Source organism: Anopheles maculipalpis, chromosome 2RL (assembly GCF_943734695.1).
Source record: "Anopheles maculipalpis chromosome 2RL, idAnoMacuDA_375_x, whole genome shotgun sequence".
In the NCBI taxonomy this organism is placed as follows: Eukaryota; Metazoa; Arthropoda; class Insecta; order Diptera; family Culicidae; genus Anopheles; species Anopheles maculipalpis.
Window position 1 is genome coordinate 10,342,779 of NC_064871.1, and position 20,429 is coordinate 10,363,207.

Sequence of the window (20,429 nt, forward strand, 5' to 3'; positions counted from 1 at the left end):
GCCAGCTGCATCGTGCGCATGCTTTCCAAACCGTCAAAACAAACCGACGCCGGTATGTTGATGCCGTTTTGCGTGCTTCTGCGTACACAGGGTGATCCATTTGGAAGAAACTCGAATGAAACTAAGCGAAGAAATATTAGCATATTTATGTAACTATCGTCTCTTTTCATGGAAGATAGATATTTATTTTTGACATCAAAAGATTGGATGAATTATCTTATTTAAATAGAAGATTAAGTTGATGGGAAGTCTTCAAATATTAAAGTTACAAATTGAAAAGAAAATGCTTCACATCCACTGTGCAGTACACAGTATCAGTTGTCCTTCTCGCACGCAATGTCGAGGACACTCTCGGCAATGGGAAAAAGGCAACGAATCTCCTGTTTGACCTAGCGCAGTGCAGTTGTACATGTCCTAGCGCGTAGACACCTTCTTTCCAATTTTCCCGTTACGATTCAGTTTCTAACGATTTCTTTCATTTGTTTACTTCACGATCAGTGTGTACTAAATCCACTCTTGGCATACGAATTATTGATCTACTGGAATGGAGTTAAAGTAATAGAAATTCTACTCAATTGTGTCCGAAAGACGCCAAACGTGCGCAGACCGTGTGTGGTTGGGTGTGAGTTGTTCGGGGCGTCTGTTTGGAAGGACGCCAAATCTGGTCGCGTCCGTTGTGCGGCCCCTTACTACGCGGCATGGGAGCACTCCTTACTACGCACTGCAGCAGAGAACTGCATTGCTGCTGCATCTGTCGCAATGTTGACCCCAACGGTCGTCGTCACCACTGGACGGTACACCCTGGCGCTGGATGGACTTATTAGTTGTCTTGGCTTGTGGATAAATAAAAGCTAAGCGCCTTAACGGGGTGCTAATGGTGTGCTAATTGTGTGATGTGTGCATTAGATTCGGTGTTCGTGTGTGTGTTTGTGAGTCTGTGGCATATTCGAACGAAAATGTCTCCAAAAAAAGCGAAGCAGATGCGCTGTGTATATAATGCTTTAAGTGTCTGTTTGCTGACAGTTAGTGCTTCTGAAAATGAAGACTTACCTTGCTGAGGGGCACGCGTGTTGGGTTGGGTGATTTTTGAAGTGTTGTTAAAAATGGCCAGCAGCTTCTTTGTGTGCGTTTGAACACAACTTTTACTCAAGATTTCCCAAAGCGACTGTTAAAGATCGCCATGTTTGCGTACTAATCACGCCTGCATGCAGCATTGCCTCATCCGCCACAACTCGCTTTCTTGCACAGCACCCTTGGTGCTCTTCTCTGGTTGGTGTAAATAGTGGAAGTGTTAATAAAATGTAATTAATCCCTCTAATAATCCTCTCTTCTCGCGGATGGGCAGATGTACAGTTCCGAGGCGCGATAGTGGGTCAAATGTTACAAGTGATTAATAGCACGATGATTACGATCGATAGCAGCGCAATGTGCAATGTACAACGTTTTCCACTAGACACTGTTCTTCGGCACCGATCGGTACCTTTTGATGGTGGCCGGCAAACGCTTTCTTTGGTGTACAGAAAAAAAGAGTATGGACTCTTCTTCTACTCTAGCTCAGCCAACATGAAGGGAGGTCAGCTAATTCGGCCGGTTTGCTTCTTTCCAACCCCGGTGAAGGTTCCTATCGAGGGCACTTGTTTGAAAAAAAAAAAACGGACGCGTTTCTTGCGTACGTCGGCCACCCCCCTTGCCATTTGTAAAGATGCGAATGCGTATGCTTAGTGTCTTGTGTTGCTGCCCTAGATCGTAGATCTTCGTTTTACGACGCTGTAGATTCCTTTTTCCATAGTTGTGATCTGTTTGAAAAAAAATGGCTAAATTTGGACCCCGGTGCTGTGATGTCATTCGGCTTCAGTTTCCGCAAGGAAAAATACACCAAAAGATTTGCAACCAAAAAAAAATCCCTCCCCCCCCCCCCCCCCCTTGTGTAAAAAATGCAACAAAAAAGAAGCCAAACGAAAGACACGACAAGTACGCGCATATCGACATCGTCAAGACACATCGTAACGTGAGATTTGTTTATGTGGTTTTGCTTTCGTCTTTTGCAAAAGTGTTTGAACAGAAACAAGAAGCACGAAGAAGAGCCGCAAAATGTCACCAAAAGTGTATTTTTGACCGTTTAATTTACACATGCCATTTGTGGGGCGTGCAGTAAATAGATTTTGGTTTTCCTGCTGTCATTTTTGTGCGTGAATAATTATGCGGTAAAAAGACAGACAAATACGCTCGGTTTGAAGGTTCGAAAGAAGTGTTAAATAATGTGGAATTATAAGGAAATAAAAAGAAAATTAGCTAAGCATTTTAAAAATAAATAATCAACCTAAAGCAAAGCATTAAAACATAAAAACTCGGTGTGACTGTGCACGCTTCATTAGCTCATTACGTACGGTCCGGTCCGGGTTCCGGTAATGTTGATCAAATTGAGCACATCATTTGCATAGCCATTTACGAAAGGTGCGAATATTGTCACTTCGAACACCACTCACCTTCGGATCCAATCCGGAATAGTAGACACAACCTTGTTTCCTGGTTGTTTATGTTGCTTTATCCATCCCTTTTTTTGTTTGCAGCCTATCGTTTTCGATGTGTTTGTGTGGTTCATTTGGATGTGCGCGAGTGTTGTATAAATTGTGTCGTGAGGTCTATTTGCAGTAAGCCAGCGAATTGTCGTTTTGCGTTAAGCTAGTGATTTAGAGGTGTTGTGGCCCATTTTTACAAGCAAATAAGCGATAAACCCAATCGTCCTCGTGTCACCGACGAGTCCTACGCTCTCTAATGGATTGATGATCCGGCACGTACTCACTCCAGTGTGACATCGTCGGACCGCGGCCCTCGGAATAATTTATGGGCAGCAGTTAGAGCGGCAAGCAGGCAACACTTCCAGCTCCACCTTTAGCTTTCTCCCCTTTCTGGGACACCGCACCGGGACCGTGTTCGCAAAAAAGTGCAAGAACAGCGACGCGAAATCTTACCTCCCCGGGTGCACCGGTTCCAGCAGCGCGGTTCGTGAATATGGAAACATATCAACTTTAGGCCTGAGCAAGCGAAAATCGGCACCGAGCAATAAATGTGCGACCGGGGTGGAAAAGTGCCATCACCGGACATTGAAATACACACGCCTGCTGAAGTCTGTGTGTCGTGTGGTTTCGTCGGTGTTCACTAGAAGGGAATGTACGATGATCACTACGACGAGACGAAAGATCCAACAGTGCCACGCTGTTCCGTCGCGACGTTCCTTCATCGGATTGCGTTCACGGTGCTGCATGCATCTTTTTTCCTGGAAAATGTACGATGATCCTTCCAAAGAAATCTGTTCCACCCTTGTTTTTTCTTCCCCTATAACCCTTAAACGACACCACTCGCAACGATCTGTCCAGAGGGATCGAACTGCGAATCGCGGATTTGTAGATTGTTTTCCAGCTAATTGACTTACGTGCGGGAAGGGATGTAAGCGTTGGCTGAGGCTCAAGCGACATTGGTCGCAAGATGTCATGCGTGACCGTTAGGTTAATGGGAAGAACAACATTGGAAACTTTCGATTCCTCAAATTATGCAAAACATTCGATGAGAGACACGTTCTCGTTTGCACGGGGTTGTGTGGGATATGTTTCTCGCGAAGAATTTAACGCTCGCTTAAGCTTGGTGTGTACAGTTTCATGAATAGATGGAGCTGTTTTGTAGAGCTTGATGGTTTAAAGATCCTCAAAGAATTATCGAGATCATTATCAAGATATCCAGCAGACATTGAGAAAACTTGTTGAACGTCCTCCGGAGTAAATTCTAAGGACACAATCGTAGGCTCTCTCTGATTTTGATATATTCAAAGTTTGTATATCAGAATAATTATTTCTGAGATTTCATTACAATCTCCAGAGGTTATTATTCAGATGTCCGAGATATTAAGATCACGTTTTGTACGATATCCGGATTAATCTCTAAGGACTCTATAACACTCTAGACCCTCAGATTTTAGTATCTTCAACTCCGTTTAGTAAAGATTTCAAATTTAATGGGTCGAGAGCTGCACATTGAGTCCTAATTGCTCCAACGGCTGTTTTGTGTGTTGTTTATCACCTTTAACACGTGAACAACTTCGCAACTGATCTTTTTCGTTACAAATTTGTTATTACTTCTTATGCAGCGCTGTAATTGCTGACAGGAACATCAATCCCAAAATTCTTCATCAAAACATTAATTCCACCAAAATTCCACAGCCAATTTCCGCGTTTCTTTCTTCTTTCCAAAAATAATACACCGGCATGCACGGAAATGCCCTGCGGTGAGGCTGATTTATAACTTTACCCCACCTTTGTTTTGAGCAAAGATTTATGCAAGTGTGATATTTCGATCACCGACCATCACCAGCAGCCCTCTTCCAGACTTCAGAAATGGTTGCGTGTGACAACGTTGGACCAAGAATAAAAAAAAATGCAATTTTCGTGCTCAGCAATATATTGCTGGTGGATTTTTTGTTATTGGCCCGGACAAACGGCCCCCGAAGCCTTTCAGCCGAGGAAAGAGATTACATTCGATTCCACATTCCATGGCTCAAAGTGCACAAAGTTCGTGGGCGGAATGTTTTGCCCAGATCGTTCGCGATCGTAACTTTAAAAAAGTGATATTTTTTGTCTTCGTGATCGTGGTTTTTTTTTTTATTATCTGGAGCGGCTGTTTGCCATTTACACGTACGCAGGTTTATGCTTGAACTGCACAAAACCCGTACATGTTGAAGAATTTCCCATTTCTTATAGTTGCTCACTGTCTCTCGTTCACTCTCGGCATGCAAAAGCTCGATAATGTACCGTGCAGGCGACATACCGCCGACCTAACTTGCTTTTATGATCAGGTCAGGATCAATAAACCTGTCAGTCGGATTTTTTTTTTCGTGTGTCGTTTTCGGCAATGTTTATGCCGCTTTTTCGTTTTATTACTTTTCGGGATTGTGTTTTGTTTTGTTTATATGCCAAAATCGTAAAGTAAAAAGCGTACTCTCCTGCTTGCGGTGCCTAATTGCAGGATTTTTGCATTTTATGTTGCGCCTGGTAGGCAATAAAATGTAAACGAATCACTGCCTCGCTGCTCGGTGGTTTAAATTTGCAGCAACTATCGTTAAGATCGCACAGCATGCAGAGAGAATGCTGCTGAAAAGAAGCGAAATAATTCTTTTTTTAGGCAAACGAGTACAAGCCTACAAGCAAAGCATGAAAGAAGCATAACCACTAAGTAAGACATTCATTACCGTTAATTACATGCGTGAATCACGAATGCTGAATGGGTAAAAGAACTATTTTTTCGATTTGAAAAACGCGCGTTCCGGACATATTTTTCCACAAACAATCACAGAATTCTCGGCAGGATTGAAGCTTTATAATGAACTGCAAATCTTACTAAAACGCACGATCAAAGAGCCGAAAACATTCTTCTGCATGCAGAAGTCGCATTTTAAACGGTTTTAGGTAGCATTTAAATGAATCTTTTTCGTTTGTATTAAAAGGCACAATATAAAATTGCATATTTACTGCCTTCTTTCATTGTATAAATTGCAAGTTTTCTTTCATTTTCTTCTCTCCATCGTGTCAATTCTTTGTTGCATAAAATACACCTTCAAGACGAAGACGATTAAAAGTTACAATTTGTCACGCAAATTCCGTTTCATTCGCGATTTGCGTTTCCGCTTGCGTATGCTTATTTTGCCAGTTTCTCGATTCGATCCACTATTGCAATTGCAACTTTATTTCGTATTATTAACCGTGCGCCTTAGCTTCATTAGCGAGATTTCTCTCTCTCTCTCTCTCTCTCTCTCTCTCTCTCTCTCTCTCTCTCTCTTTCTTTTCTTCCGTACCATTTACGACGCGATCAGTCGTAATCGCTGGGTTGTATTATATAGCTGCTTTTCTACCATCTTCCATGCGAAACGATCGTAGCCGCGGAGATAAGTGTAAATATGGAGGTGCATAAGCGAAGAGAGAACGAAACAGGTTGACATAATTTCTAATCAATTTGTGCAGGATGATCCGCTTGATTGCATCATACGCACCACCTGTCCGGTGACAAGCGAGACGGTGACATAAAGGATTAATATCGCTTCTTTTTGCTACTCTTTATTTGCAGAAAAATGGCCGCGAAGAGGAACAGCAGCAGGCAATCAACAAGTACAATTCAGTAAGTAGTAGCCGGTGTATGGGGAATTTTATGGAAGCGATTTGTTTTACGACCTCATGTTTTGATTACTCTTAACAACTCTGCACCTCAAACATCAAAGCTCAGCGTATTTTTCACACAGCTAGATAGTTAGGTTTGCTTCTTTACGAGCACAAGTCTTAAGCTGTAATTAAATACAGATCATCATTTGGTGTAATATTTAATTTCAAAGTTTCTAGCAAGAGAGCTGTTCCCTCCTAACGACATCATCATGGCGCGCACGCATGGCGTTAATGTGCCAGCAGATCGTTCTAAATCGAGGTGCTATTAGTTTCACACGTCTTACCGCGACGTCTATGTCCATTCGGAGACAATGTGATTCGTATAGTTTTAAACTACTGCCATTAAGCTGAATTTCAGTAGACTATGTTGGAGCTGTGAGAGTACAGGCAGACATAACATTCTAGTATGGGGTTGCAAAGGGTAAAATCTATTAATTTGCGGGTTGAGCGCGGGTTTCTCTTTTATTTTGTATCATTTTCTTCTATCTTTAGATTCTAGACAACTTTGTTTGGCCAGAAGTAAGGGCAACCTATAATGACTTGCCGCCTTTGGTCAAATAAATTTTACAGAAATGGCAAATGTAGTCAATTTTGCCTTATGGAGATCACACGACTAAAACTAAATTTGAACATATATGTTCAAACTGCACTTTACTTATTATGTTATTTGAACGTCACATCTTTAGCTTGGAAAAACTGTAAAATGTCATTAGAATGCTTGAGGACATCAAAAGAGCTTTTCTTTTCAGTGAGATAAGTCCAGAAGCAGCAGCATTCAAACTGTTGGATGTTATGATTTAGCAACGATTTTTTTTAAATAAATTTTCTGATTGTCTTTGTGCAACTTCCTCGAGGATCTACGCAAAATCTCTATCTTTCGTTAACCATACAACAACTGCTCTCCGATTGTCCGGAATAAAATGGAAACACGGTTGGGCGATCACGTACCTTCATCATGTCATTTACATGCACAATTCCGCATGACACAACCCGTACGTAGCACAAACAACTCGTGCCACTAATGCTGATGCACCACATTTCGGTGCCGTCTTTTTCCCTCACGCTGTTACGGGATGCTGATCACGTTTGGCCTGAGATTTCACTTTCTTAACGTACTGCAAAATGCAACCTTCTGTCGTCTCCCTGGCGCGGAGGACAAACGCGGTGGACAATTGCAAAGAGAAAACATGTCAAGGTGCTTGCTGACGTTGACCTCGAACATGGTCGTCCAAATTATTCTTGTGTACACGAGACAGGGCTGAATGTTGTGTCTGTCACTTTTTGAATAATTTCTTCCTTTTCATTTGGAAATGAAGAGAAATGTTTTGTAGTACCGAAACAAAAACTCCCATTAGGGTTAGATAACAAGCAGTAATAAAGTTATAATATTATGGTACCTCGTGAATGCTCTGGACGCTTGTTACCTGTTGTACAGATGTGCTTAAAACAGCATGCCAAGAAGCAGTAGCAGCCGAACCTTCCTTTTTGTGCACGTTTATGACGCCCTGTAACCGTGTTTCACACATTACGCTATAAATTATGGTAATGAAATAGTTCCAGCAAGTACCCGGGAAGGAGAAGGTCGCGAAATGCTTCCTCGAAAAAAAAAGCGAATACTTTTTGATGGTCTGGAAGAATGATGGAGGTTAACAAAGTATCGTAAAATGTAAATGTTATCCAATCGTCCCACCAGCACGTTACGAGACGTCGTGTCGAGGCCCCAAATACCCTTCTAAAGAGAACCTCTTTCTGGGGCTAATAATCTTGGTGTTTGGCGGGTTCCAAAAATTTCTGGACCTCTGCTCGCACAAACAATCGAGCTCATTAGCGCACTGTTCCGCAAACTACCGGCTAAAGTAGCCATACATCATACGTCTCATTTATCATACATTGCAATTCACAATCGAACGATTTGCTGGCTGGCGAATCAGCAGTCATAAGCCGGTCACTTAAGCGGTGATGCGTACCCGTAGAAGGGTCCACCGAGACTACTCCTCTTCCAAACCAATCCGTGCCACCCTTCCCAAGACGAGTTTCAAATTTGAGGTAGCGGCAGGATGTGGGCAATTTTGTTTGATCAAATAAATTCGCCTCAATTTCGTTTTGTGTTCGAAATTGCGTTTCAATTTCCTTGGAGCGCTTCCTTTCGCTTTTGGAAGGCGGCGCGGTGGAGGAAGGCAACGCTCATCGTTGTGCGTTAGTCGTCCTACTCGAAGACACAACACTCCAGGCACAATCGATCATTATTTTGGGGTCATGCTCGGTTTCGACCATAACATAGACACTGGGATAATGATCCGTTAGTCCGAGCTTGTCTTCCGAGTTTCTGTACTACAAATCTATAATCGCAAGCAAATCGTTTTAACTGAGGGCTGTGGTTTGGTTTCTCTTTAATGGAGCATCGGTCAGGATGCTCAATTTAGGAAAGCAGTCTTACGCACCCAGCGATATGGCTACAGTTTCTATGATTGGCATTTAAAAGAACCGACTTCGGAATACGGATCGGATATAGCTCAACCCCGACATTCGATGAAGATATGGTTCGGGTTCTTTCTGATTCTCAAACTCGCGTCGCTCGCATACGTGACATTTTACGACGGGCCTGTGAGATCTCGATGTACGATCGGAAAAACCCAATCTCCGCAGCTGATGATGATGATGGAGTGGGTCATAAATCTATAAAAATGGAAAATATTACGATGCGTCACGGTATCTGTATCTTGGAGATAGGGTTCCGATGCTAAAAGCACTTATTCTAGCCAGACTTCAACAACAGCAACGCTGGACTGGAATACGAGCGCCCTCAAGGGCATAAAGATCGTTATCTAAAACGTTTTGTGTTCCAAACTTTAGGGCGCCACGCTCATCCACAGGTTTTCGGCATTTTCAACTGTCTCTGACCTTGTTCTTCTATTCGCACATCCTCTCCCCTTTCAGCTACCATTGCATGCGATCAACGGTCAGCAGCATCAGCAGCAACAGCAACAACCTAGGCCAACCACCAACCTGAACCATGTAAATAACAACCACTACCACAATTATTCGCTTCAACCGTACTACAACCGGCCGCCACAGCAGCAACAGCAGCATCAATCGCCACATCAGCATCACTCGTATCCTGTCACACGGATCGCGGAAGAACCCCAAACGCTGCGGCTCAACTACGTCACCGAGCGGATACTCGCGTCAACCTTACCGGCCCGGCGGCTTCAGAATGGATCATCGTCACCGCACGCCTCCAACGGTTCGCTGCCGGCCGACGAGCACGAGCGCGAACTCATCAGCATGCTGGAACAGAAGCATAAGCAGGTAAGCAGTAAATTGAATTAAATGCCACCAGCTTAACGTTCTTTCGTTTCGCGCTCGCTGTTTGTAAGACACTTGACAGGAAGCGGCAGGCTTAAGCTTCTTGTGTATGGTTGCGTTCCGAAAGTTTGTCTGATTCTGAAGCTAACACCCTGCCTAACATCTTTGTGCTCGTTGTGGGCCGCTTCTAAATTTTCATGCCCTTGTTCACTTCCAGAACTACCGGATACTGGATCTGGAGTCGCGTCTCGTCAACATTACGCTCGAGAAGCTGTGCGAGCTGTGCAAATACATCGATTCCTGGCTGGGCAGCGGCAAGGAAAAGATCGTCGTACTGCAGGACAGGTGAGCTAACTGTGTGTTTGTGCTGGGTAAGGGCAGTTCTACCTGGCCGTTTCTGACCGTTGTTCGGCAGAGTTTAAAGGTAATCGAATGGTAATCCTACACTCACGTACTGTGTGCGTCAACTTCGATGGGAAAGCGATTGCGTGACGGCACGACGTGAAAGGGTTCCGTTCCTCACGTTGTCCACTTGAGAAGGACCACCATGGCGAGCAATGTCGATCGGTTTGCTGTGGACTGGTTCGAACCCTTCAACCTGAAGCAATCGAGAGACGGAGAGAAAGCAAAAAAAAAAAATATTGAAAATGAAAGAACGCACGAACCTGGGTGCGTGTGGTGTGTTTTCTCTACAAACAGAACGACCGATCGTGGATGCCCTTTCCATCATATTATCTATTTATTTTTTTCTTATCATCTTAGACTTGTCTAAAGTGCTTAACCTCCTGGATGAGGCCAAGAACCGTTTTCCCCCCGTCGGGGAAGAGTAATGCTTACCCAAGCCACCGGAATTTAATTTGAAAGCCGCTTAGCAAGGCTTTTGCCCGAAGCTGGTGGTCAACTGCCTTTAATAATCTATCAATGAAAATAGATGGAATGAAGCTAATTCTTGAGAGGTTTAGAACCAACATTTCCATATCTCAGAAGCTCGTTAAATTACAATAAAATGTTAATTCAATATTGTCGCTTTGATTAGTTTGTCAAAGAAAAGTTTTCAAAACACAGAACGGGCTTTTGTCGTGCTCTTAGCTCTGCGCATTTTGATGGACAAACTTCTGTGACGGACCCACTCGACAAGCGATAAGTCTGAAGTACACGGCGGGACAATGTAAAGCAAAAATTTACAAAACCCAAACGCCAAACAAACACCACGAACAACGATTAGCATAAAATGGCCCCGGAGTGTCATATTTGAATATTTACTGCCAATTCAAAAGCCGCACAACTAAAGGCACCAACGTATTTATGCGTGCTTGTACCGCCCGATGCACCCAGCAGCAGCAACGGCAGCAGCAGCGGTGCATTATGCCGGCTTATTGGCTTACATCTGTTTCCTTTCAACTGTTATTTTCGTTGCTGTTGTTGTGGGCCCCGTTGGCAACATTAGCTCTTCCTGCTCCGTCCGCGAAAAGTCAACCATACCGCGACGTATCGGTATGCCGCCGCACGAACACTGACTGGCGCTTCGTGCGTACCGTTCCGTACGATCGGCGGGTCCCGCCGATCATGATGATGATGATGGTATTTGCCAGTGTACAACAATCAAATCTCCGAATCGGGAAAACGTGCCAGTGTCCGAATATTAACATCGGTTGTGCGGGGCTGGCCGGTCAATCAATGCCCCCTGCGCTCTTCCATCGCCAACAACAGAAACTCTTTCTCTTGCTTGAAACTTTGGATGGCTTCTGGTCATCCGATCGTCAAGCGCGTCGGCGATGGTACAAAACGAGAAACAACACGGCAATTTGTTGGCCCTGCGTGTATTGTCTCTTCTGCCGCCGTTTTCCACCGCCGAGAAAACGTATGCAACATGCAAAACACACTCGACCTGGCGCTTTCGGTGCGATGTTTATCGATCGGCAACGGCAACGGTGGGATGATGTCTCAGCGTACAGCCAAAACTTTCGCAAAATCCGTTTGCGATCTTGTGGCGGCATAAATAATGCATGAGCATAGATTTTTTAAAGCAAAATCTTTTCGATGGGATGTTATTTTTACACTACCAATCAATTTCCCGGCATGCATTTGTAAACTGTTTGCCGGAGCGGGAAAAGTGATAAGCTAGTGTCGGTGCACAAAACCAACCTTCCCAGCGTGTTTGATTGGTACGGCCCTTGAGGCGAAAAGAAACATTACTTGCGGTTGCGAAAAAGGCTCGAAGACCGTAAAACTTGGGGCGGAAATGGGCGTATGATTTTTATAATCATATTCAAACGATTCGGTGTTATGTGTGTGTGTAGTTGTGTTAGGAAATGTGCAGCGTGGAATTGTATTTTTGGCAGCAGAGTAAACACTCACGTGTACGTGAGTTATGATTAACGGTAGACGTGTTTGGGCTGTAATTTTTCGTATGCTATAATAATAGAGTTTTGGCCGCGTTTGGCTTAACTCGTGAGGGGTATTATTAAATTAATTTAATTTTTTTAAATGCAGATTGTTAATTATATTGCAAATTAATTAACCCCCTTTCTTGCCTGCATGTGAATTGAATTTAGGTTGCCTGAATGTATGCAATCGCCACAATGTTGAATTGTTTTATTTAGTAGATGAATCCTTCGATATTTTAAAATTGATTTTAAACTCCAGATTGCATACCGAAACTTAAGCCAAAAAATTTATGTCAAAAAAGATAACACCCAGTTGAACGGTGTGATAAAACTGTGAAACGATATGTGAACAGGAAATCGCACATTAAACTTCACTGTCCACGTTGAAAGCAGTGTGTAATTTGAGCATCCAATTCTCACCCAACGAGTTGCGAAACGTTTTAATTTGCACTTATCTTAAAGTTGCAAAAATTCAAAAAAAACCCCAAGTACTCTCTCCACCCATAACCATGCTGCTGCGTTTAATAACACAACAGGAAACCGTTTTTCATGGTTTTGGTTTCACTTGTCAGCGAGTGTTTGGAACTCGAACAAGCACTGTCGGGTCATTCGGCAAGTTGATAGTTATTAAACTCCCCTTTTGGTGCATTCCGTTTTCCGATAACTTTAGCTGAACGCCTAAATCGATTTCTTAATGATGCGTTTCGCGTGAATGGCCGTCGCACTGTGCTTTCATTATCAGTAAATAATAATTATCCTAATAACGATCTTTCCAACGGAAATCTTCTTTGCACAGCACACATCGATGGAGCGAAACGTATCGCAAATTGACGTGTCAAAATTTATAACACACCGAAACGCGCCCAGATCTGCAGTTCTGCAGTTCTCTTTGATGCACTTTGTTGCTTCGTACGAAAAAGCAATGGACACGGTTATAGCATGAGTTGCATTTTCTCGTGTCCCGCTTTAAAAGTCTAACGTCGAAAAAAGCGCCACTCATTCGATAGGATTAGCAAACCACCATTAAGAGGTTGGACACTCTTTAACGTGTTTCACTTTTGTTCGATACCTCATCCTTACAGGGAAGATAAACATCGGCTCGGGACGGCGATCGCCGCTTACCTGCAGTATCAAAAAATCTGCGGCTCGAACATTCCGCAGGCTGGCGGTCACTCGAAGAATTCCCTTTCGCCCGGTGGCAGCACGGATAGTGGTCGCAAAACACCCACCTGGTTGGATTTGGACATCTTCTCGATGCAAAAGTTTCTCGAATCGTTTGCCAACCCTCTGCGCATTCCTTCCCACAAAAGGTAACAATGACTGGCGCGGATTCGCGGAAGAGTATTAGCTAACCATTCGCATTCCTTACCCTGGTACAGATACATTCAATACTTCTCCGGACTGCTGTCGGGTGTGATCAAGTTGAATTCGTCCTCCTTCTTCCTGAAAGCGATACGGGTCGAATCTCCGCCATGTTTGCACTATCGTGCCATAACCGTCAACAGCGAGTGGCGCAGCTTCATTAAAATTTTCGAAGGCGTCCGGTGTCTTTTCACGTCCGACATCTACGTCATACCGATCACGACGCGGCACTTTATCTACGAGATAAAGCACCCGCTACGGTTGCGCGGTGACATCCTGGTGCGGTGCTACCAGATCATACCAAATAACAACAAGGCGACGTACGAGAAGGAGCTGATCGCGTCCGTGCAATTTCACACATGTGCCATAACCGAAAAGGAAGTACAATTCAAAAAGGGAGATCTAGACTGGGCGTGCGAAGGTAAGCCGGTGGGGAGGATTAAGGGAGGATAATTTTTGGACGCAAGAGAATTAAAACTGTAACCGTTTCTACTCACCATTCTTTCTGTAGATGAGCGCTTCTCGGCGGAACATACGATGACGTTCTGTTTCGACACCGTACCAAACGAACGGCCCATGATTCTCGTTTTCCAGGATCCACTCGTCAGGATAGAACCGATCGCGGAGAATGGCGATCATCTGGAAACGATTAACGAGGGTGAGTGTGTGTTTTTCGCTTATATTTTTCCCCCTTCGAACGATTTGTAGTACTAAAAGTCGACATTGGTGTATGCAATGCGCATTGCATACTTTCCGGCGGATAAATTGTACAGTGTGTGATGTAGCAATAGGGAAAGCCCTTCGTTTACTCGTATACAGTTTTGAAACATATTTTTTCAATTTGTTACAAACAAAATATTTACAGATAAATCGTTGCATTTCAAACAGCTGCTTTTAATTGCTTTTAAATACGTACATCGTTTTTTAAACGCTACAACAATCATTCATGCCGGCGTCATGTTCGAAACAAAACGCTACACTATGTGCTAATAATGTTTCGATTAACTGATTAGCGCTTAGTTGCAAAAGGATTTGATGTATTGTGTATAATAATATTGCGTAATTTATATAGTTTTGTTAGTATGTTAGTATGTTGTTACTTTTTTTTTATTCTCAATGTAGTTAGAACAGTGTGTTAACATTTGCAACCCTTGCTTAGTTCTCTCATCTCTTGTACAAGTAAACGATGCTTACATCTGACTACTCCCACACAATAAAAAAGCACAAAAACAATTTGCGTAGTACCCAACACTTGTTTCATAATGCTACTAGAATAAACATCCTATTTGTTTCATCGCTCCGATGTCCTGTCAACTTCCCACAGCCGGTTGGCAGCTAGAGCAGTTTGGCTCACGAAAACAACATATAAACAAAGGCAACATTAATAGCTTTCATCCATCAGTGTACGATTAGATCGCTTGATCGCAACCATTTAAAAAACCGCGCCGGTCCCATCTCAACGGCATTGTGTGATTCACCTGAGTTCAACATCTGATCCGGTGGGTGACATTGTTTTAAGCACTTTACAGCGCCGAATGGACACGATACAATTACAGCAATTATTGTTGTTTTATTGTGTTGCGAGGGTATGGATGCAAAGAGTGAAATCTGATCTTTTGACTGTGTCATGCAGCAAATCATCGTTTAAGACGCCCACCGTTTTTGGGGAGAAAAGTTTGAAAAACACACACACACACACACAAGCGTGCGCACAATGAATTCACTCTAATTTATTTAACAAACGTTTGATTTATTAGTGGTGTACGCAAAAAGGGAGTTATTTTTGTCACCCGAAAACCATCACGTTTCACCCATGCTTCGTCCGAGAAACCCCGTGAAAAAGGGCGCTATTTTGGGTGTCCGCGTCTTCCTGTGCGGCTCCTGATACGTACGGGCCTGACGGTGATTCATCAATCGTCGCCACATACTTTAACCATTTCGTTTAGTGCGTGTGTGCGTCTGATAAACTCTTTTCTACGTGATACTTCTTTGTAGGCACCTAAAACAGCTGGTGTTTGCAATGTGATCAAAAAAACTAGTGCGTTTGGATGGGTGTGCTTCCGTCACCGCAAACCGAAAAGTAGTCCGAGCGACATTAATGGCAGGCGTTTTGCTTGTTTACAGATTATGATCGTATCGTAGAAATGGTTCTTCCGTCTAAGACTCTCTGTGCCATAAATTTACACAGCGTAGCAGAGTTTTTCGGTAGTTGACATATCATAATCACAACAGAATATATTTTTAAAGTAACTAGTATGTTGTGTCTAGCGAAAGATGAAAGATTGACCCAACGGTGCGTTGAATTAGCTTATAGTAGCAGAAGGCAGTGTAATTTCTCTTCGTTTGACGCTGCAGTTTTATGCTTAAATGGGTAATAACACACTACCAGCGACTAGTTTTCCAATACTCCAGGCATTGGATGCATACCACAAACAACAATTTAGTAAGCTGCTCTTTAAAAAAAAACAACAGCTTGCGTTGCGGTGTTCCGATGATTACGATCGATTTATTGGAGCACTAAATAGCGCGAAAGGTTAACACTGCGGCGGTAATGCTAGTGTTTGTGCGCGAAAAAGGTTAATTTATTGATTGATTGTTTTATGATCGCATCGTGTAGGTGTGGCGACAGCAGTAGCGTAGACCATGGTGATGATGATGATGATGGCGAAGAAGATTATCGCTCGTACGGCCTTGGACCGTTTAGCGAGCATAACCTTCATGCACTGTTGGGAGTACGTAAAAAAACACAGCAGGGGTGTGGTGAACGTGGCGGCTCCCGATGCGTTACGGTGGGTTCTTGTTGACTTTTATCTATGCCATCAGTTTGACTTAGAAATCGATAAAAGCTTATTTCCCTTTTCTCTCTGCACGCGATTTCCGGGTTATCGATAGGTTAGTTTTATCGTATCTGTAAACATCAGTTAGGCAAGCGGACACCTTGCATCGAGAAGGCAGCTTTATAATGTATCGAAGCAATATTTTGCAAAAACATTCATATTTCTTCATCGATTTCATGCACAACAAGGTATTCCGTAAAGCATATAGACAAATAAACAGCGAAGCAGTGCATCGTTGGAAGTTCCGCGCCACATTTATGTTACGCTCCAGTTACTGGCCCCGAAGCTTCTCCTCTGCTCTTTTACATCGTCTCCCGAATGCCAAGATTAGAACGAATTGTCGATTGCTTCATCGTGATCCGTACACCACATACAAGCGGGTCTAAGGAAGATGATGTTAGGCATCATGGATTTTGATGGTTTTTTTTTGCGATCATAAACGTTGGAAACGCCCACCAAATAGGTTAGATTTAGAATGCGGCTTGTGTGGATGTTTTCAAACACATTTCACCGGCGCTTTGTGTTGGTTCGGTTCGTTGCTTGTCTGTTGTTTAGTGTTATTAATAATTCATAGCAGGTGTTTATTATTTTCATGCTTTACAAAACAAACAGTTAAGTTTTGTAAGGCCGGGTTTGATTCTGATTAGCTAAAGATGGCTTTTAAACTTTTCCACGATTAAGCTAAATTGATTTTCAGCGTCACGTTCATTTGAAAATGATGATTATCTGAATCTCTGTACTAAAATATGAAATTGCATACCTTTAGGCGCAGATGTTTGTAATACAATTTCGCATAGATCCTTATGCGAATTAATACACTTTAAATAATCTACATACCGACTTAAGATTTTCTAATCTGTTCACCCCCAATGTTTACACACACAACTACTACATAAGGCAGGAACAATCAGGAAGGCTAGCGCACACATGCTTCGCCTTGTAAACACAAAACCCCACGGCACACGCAACGCCATGCGTTAGGGAAAACTCGTGCGTTGACTCTCCCATTTTCGTGCCCGAACCGATGATGCGCTTTGTACGCAATCCAGAGGCCGGCATGATCGTGCGCATGAGGAAAACTCCCGCTCGTCTAGTGTGTGCGCACACAGCTGACACTCGCAGCCGGTGTTCGCTGCGTTGCTGCACAATTCTTCTTTCGGGAGTAGCTCCCTAGTCGCGTTCTGGTTGCGGTACGGCTTGTATCATTCGAAAGTGTGTCATCCGCTCCCGGTCTGCCTTAGCGGGGGTATACGATACGGTGTACAATGGGCAAAATGGTCTAACGTGGTGCGATCGTTGTGAATGTGACGGTAACGTGAAGGAAGCCGGTGTAGATAATGCCACAGACAGCCAGTCTCGTTGCGTGTGTGACAAGGGGACTATCCAAATGTGTCATCAGTTGTTTTATACGAACGGGTTTTCTGAAATGTCTGGTTAAGTGAAAACGGAGCACCGTTTTGCTATCGATAACGCAGGAGTGCAAACCAATGGTAGTGATTCATTCGTGGACGGTGGGGTTGCTTTTCGATCGGTAAAGTGTAGCACAGTAAAAGGGAGCGTGAGTGCCATTTGTGGTGAACGACGATAAAATGCTACGGTGTAAGTGTTCTATTCACACCCTTTTTTTAAGATAACTGTAAAGATTCTTATCGATCATACACATTTTTCGTGCCTAGTGTAAAGGTCAGTAAATGTTGTTGGTCATTGATTTGGTGAACTTTGAAGTGAAATCTCGCCCTGCTCAACAGAGCAACACGGTGAGGTAGAAGCAGCAATAGGAATCGTTTATGCTGCGTGAGTGTCTATTTTCAGTAGCCGGAATAGGGACAGAATCAAAATTTTATGTTGCGACAACACGAACACTTTCCGTGTTGTGAGGTTGTGACGTCAAACCACTTGTCGATTCGGGAAAACAGTTGGTTATCACGATAAATTTTTAGCTAGCGCTTCGCTGTAAGGAAACCAATTCTTGAGAGTGGATAAGCTAAGCCTAGAAATTTAATAATTTTCTCAAGAAAAAGGTAACCAAATTAAAAAAAAGAATATCTACTTAGAGTTAATATTAGCCATTGCGTGGACTGATGATTTCATTAGGCATCCATATTGTACCATGTGTGGAACATTTGGCCGGCTTTAATGGTCGACGCACGGATCAATATTCTATAAATAACAGTATGAACAAAAGGTTCGCTTGTTATTACGCCAGGATGTGATTTGTTATTGTTGAGCAATGTGCAATGGTTGAATAATTTGCGGATACATTCCACACTCCGTAGAGCTCATGTAGAGGGAATGGTTTAAGCTGTTTTTGAATCCAATTTTGGCTACCTTTCGCTTACAATCTGCCTTTAACACTTTCAATACTGCTTAAACGCAAATAAATGTTTCAAAGAGTTGTACAGCCTGGTTCAATCCGTTTATTGAAAGGCACCAACAAAACCCTCGTAGGAAGAAGGTATTCTATTTCGGTACCGCAGAACCATGCGAACCACTGTGCACTCCGAATCACTGGAAGTTGGGTGCGCTGTGGTAGCTCAGGCGAAAGTCCAGTCACACCTACGCGCCGTGTACTAGTGCGCCGTGTAAAAGTCGCACCACGCGTCTGTTAGCCTGCTTGGCCGCACGTTGGAAGTTGTCGCCCAAGATATTCCGTCCAAGATATCCACCGACCACGATGGTGTCAAGAGTACAAGAAAGAGAGCGTGTGTTTGTGTGTGTGTACTTTGCACGAATCCCTGGTGCACTGATTGGGGCTGACTCCGAATCGGAAAAGGTCGCACCAGACACCAGGTGACAATTCGCGCAAACATGCAAGCACCGTTCGTTTTGCTGATCTTAACCCACCAGCAGGCTCATAGCGAGAGAGGCAGGAGTTTAAAGGCTCGTGTCCCTCTGACCAATCTGCAAACGAACATCTCGGACACGTTTGGTGGCTTTAATGGTTCGGTAAAAGGGTAGGAGGGCTGACTCTAGTGACAACTAGTGAAAAACTACCTCTCAGATGATCACACTTTGCTCCATTAAAAGAGTCTTATTTGTGCGTTTATACGGTTCAGCTCGGTGCGTCTGTATCCTCAAGTCTCTCACGTCAAGTGATTGCATTTTGAAATTCAAATAATCAAATCTTAATAGGCGCTTCTAATAAGTTAAAATCAACTATAAATTCCCATCAACCCACCGGGAAGTGGATGATTCCTTTTCGCAACGCATTTCCACAAGAACGCACAAAATTTCGATCAAAATTTTCTAACTTAAATTTTCTGCCTCTCGCTGCTGTTCCGGCCCTGTATCCGTAACGGTGGAACGATCAACTGGCACGGCGAACATCGTTGGTGGGCTCGACCTAAACTCGTACCGTCTTTTACCTGATATTTCGTGTGCGTGTGTTTCGCGTTGCGACAAAACTTCATCACAATATCGTCCTAGGTTGGTCCAAACAAGGTAAATTGATTAATATATTGCTCGCTTGGATGCTTAATTACCATCACTGCATTCGCACGGTCCCTTCTGCTGCAGCAAACTTGTACGCACTGTCCCGCGTCCAATGGAGAAAATTTGGAAGAAAAAACCAAATACTCCGCTTAATAATATCGTTTCGCTTACATTATTTGCACTCTGTTTTGCCTATCTCACAAGAGCACCTGTTTCGATACAGCGAGCTTACCATTCCACGCCTTTAATAACGCAAAAGTTTCATTATTAGTACCGCGTAAAGAAGAAATGCATCAACAGCAGTCAACAGCGCTATAAATCATCCGCCATGCCATGTTAAAAGGTGTAATTAGAACGATCCGTTCCGTAATTAATCAATCGCTTGACAGACTCAATCTCAAAAGAATCGATTCTTGCCGATAAAATGGCGTCCCAACACACGCTCGGATCGACAGTTTCATAAGCGAAGGCCTCCCAAGACGATCCATGTTCGAGTGGAATCGCATCAAGTGCGCCGTACAGACGTACAGAATGTTTTGACGTTTCAAGACGATCGTAAGCTGATACTGTTCTTCAACCTCAAGTACGGCTTTGATGAGCTTTTGCATCGATCGTGCTTGGTGTTTTTGAATGTCGCACACATCAAACGAAAGTCTCGAACGACGATTTAAAGGGGCTGTCTGCAATCTCTCTTCTCCTAAAGCTTCACAACTTGCTAGCTTTTATTCCTTTTCTGTCATCGATAATCGACTTAATCATTCTCAATTATGTCCACTTTCGTCGGGATGCGTACCGACAACGGTGCGGCAACAACTGAGATGCCTGCTGTTGACACTTGATTTGATTTTTGCGTGTTTGTGTGTTTTAGTTATGCGCCATCCCATGTTTCTTTTACCCAGAGA

At 43.4% G+C, this 20,429-nt stretch overlaps 1 protein-coding gene across 3 annotated transcripts in view; it reads left to right on the plus strand.

Annotated features, from left to right (window-relative positions):
• LOC126556583 (uncharacterized) overlaps positions 1–20,429 on the plus strand; it is a 78,728-nt gene that overhangs the window by 37,267 nt on the left and 21,032 nt on the right. For 2 of the 3 annotated variants that reach the window (XM_050211910.1, XM_050211912.1), the window contains 6 exons: positions 6,112–6,162; positions 9,141–9,512; positions 9,727–9,854; positions 12,979–13,206; positions 13,276–13,679; positions 13,770–13,916. In XM_050211910.1, the coding sequence (XP_050067867.1) occupies positions 6,112–6,162; positions 9,141–9,512; positions 9,727–9,854; positions 12,979–13,206; positions 13,276–13,679; positions 13,770–13,916 (1,330 nt within the window). Of the gene's footprint in view, positions 1–3,168; positions 3,287–6,111; positions 6,163–9,140; positions 9,513–9,726; positions 9,855–12,978; positions 13,207–13,275; positions 13,680–13,769; positions 13,917–20,429 lie in introns of those variants that run through there. The other variant, XM_050211911.1, reaches the window with a different exon arrangement.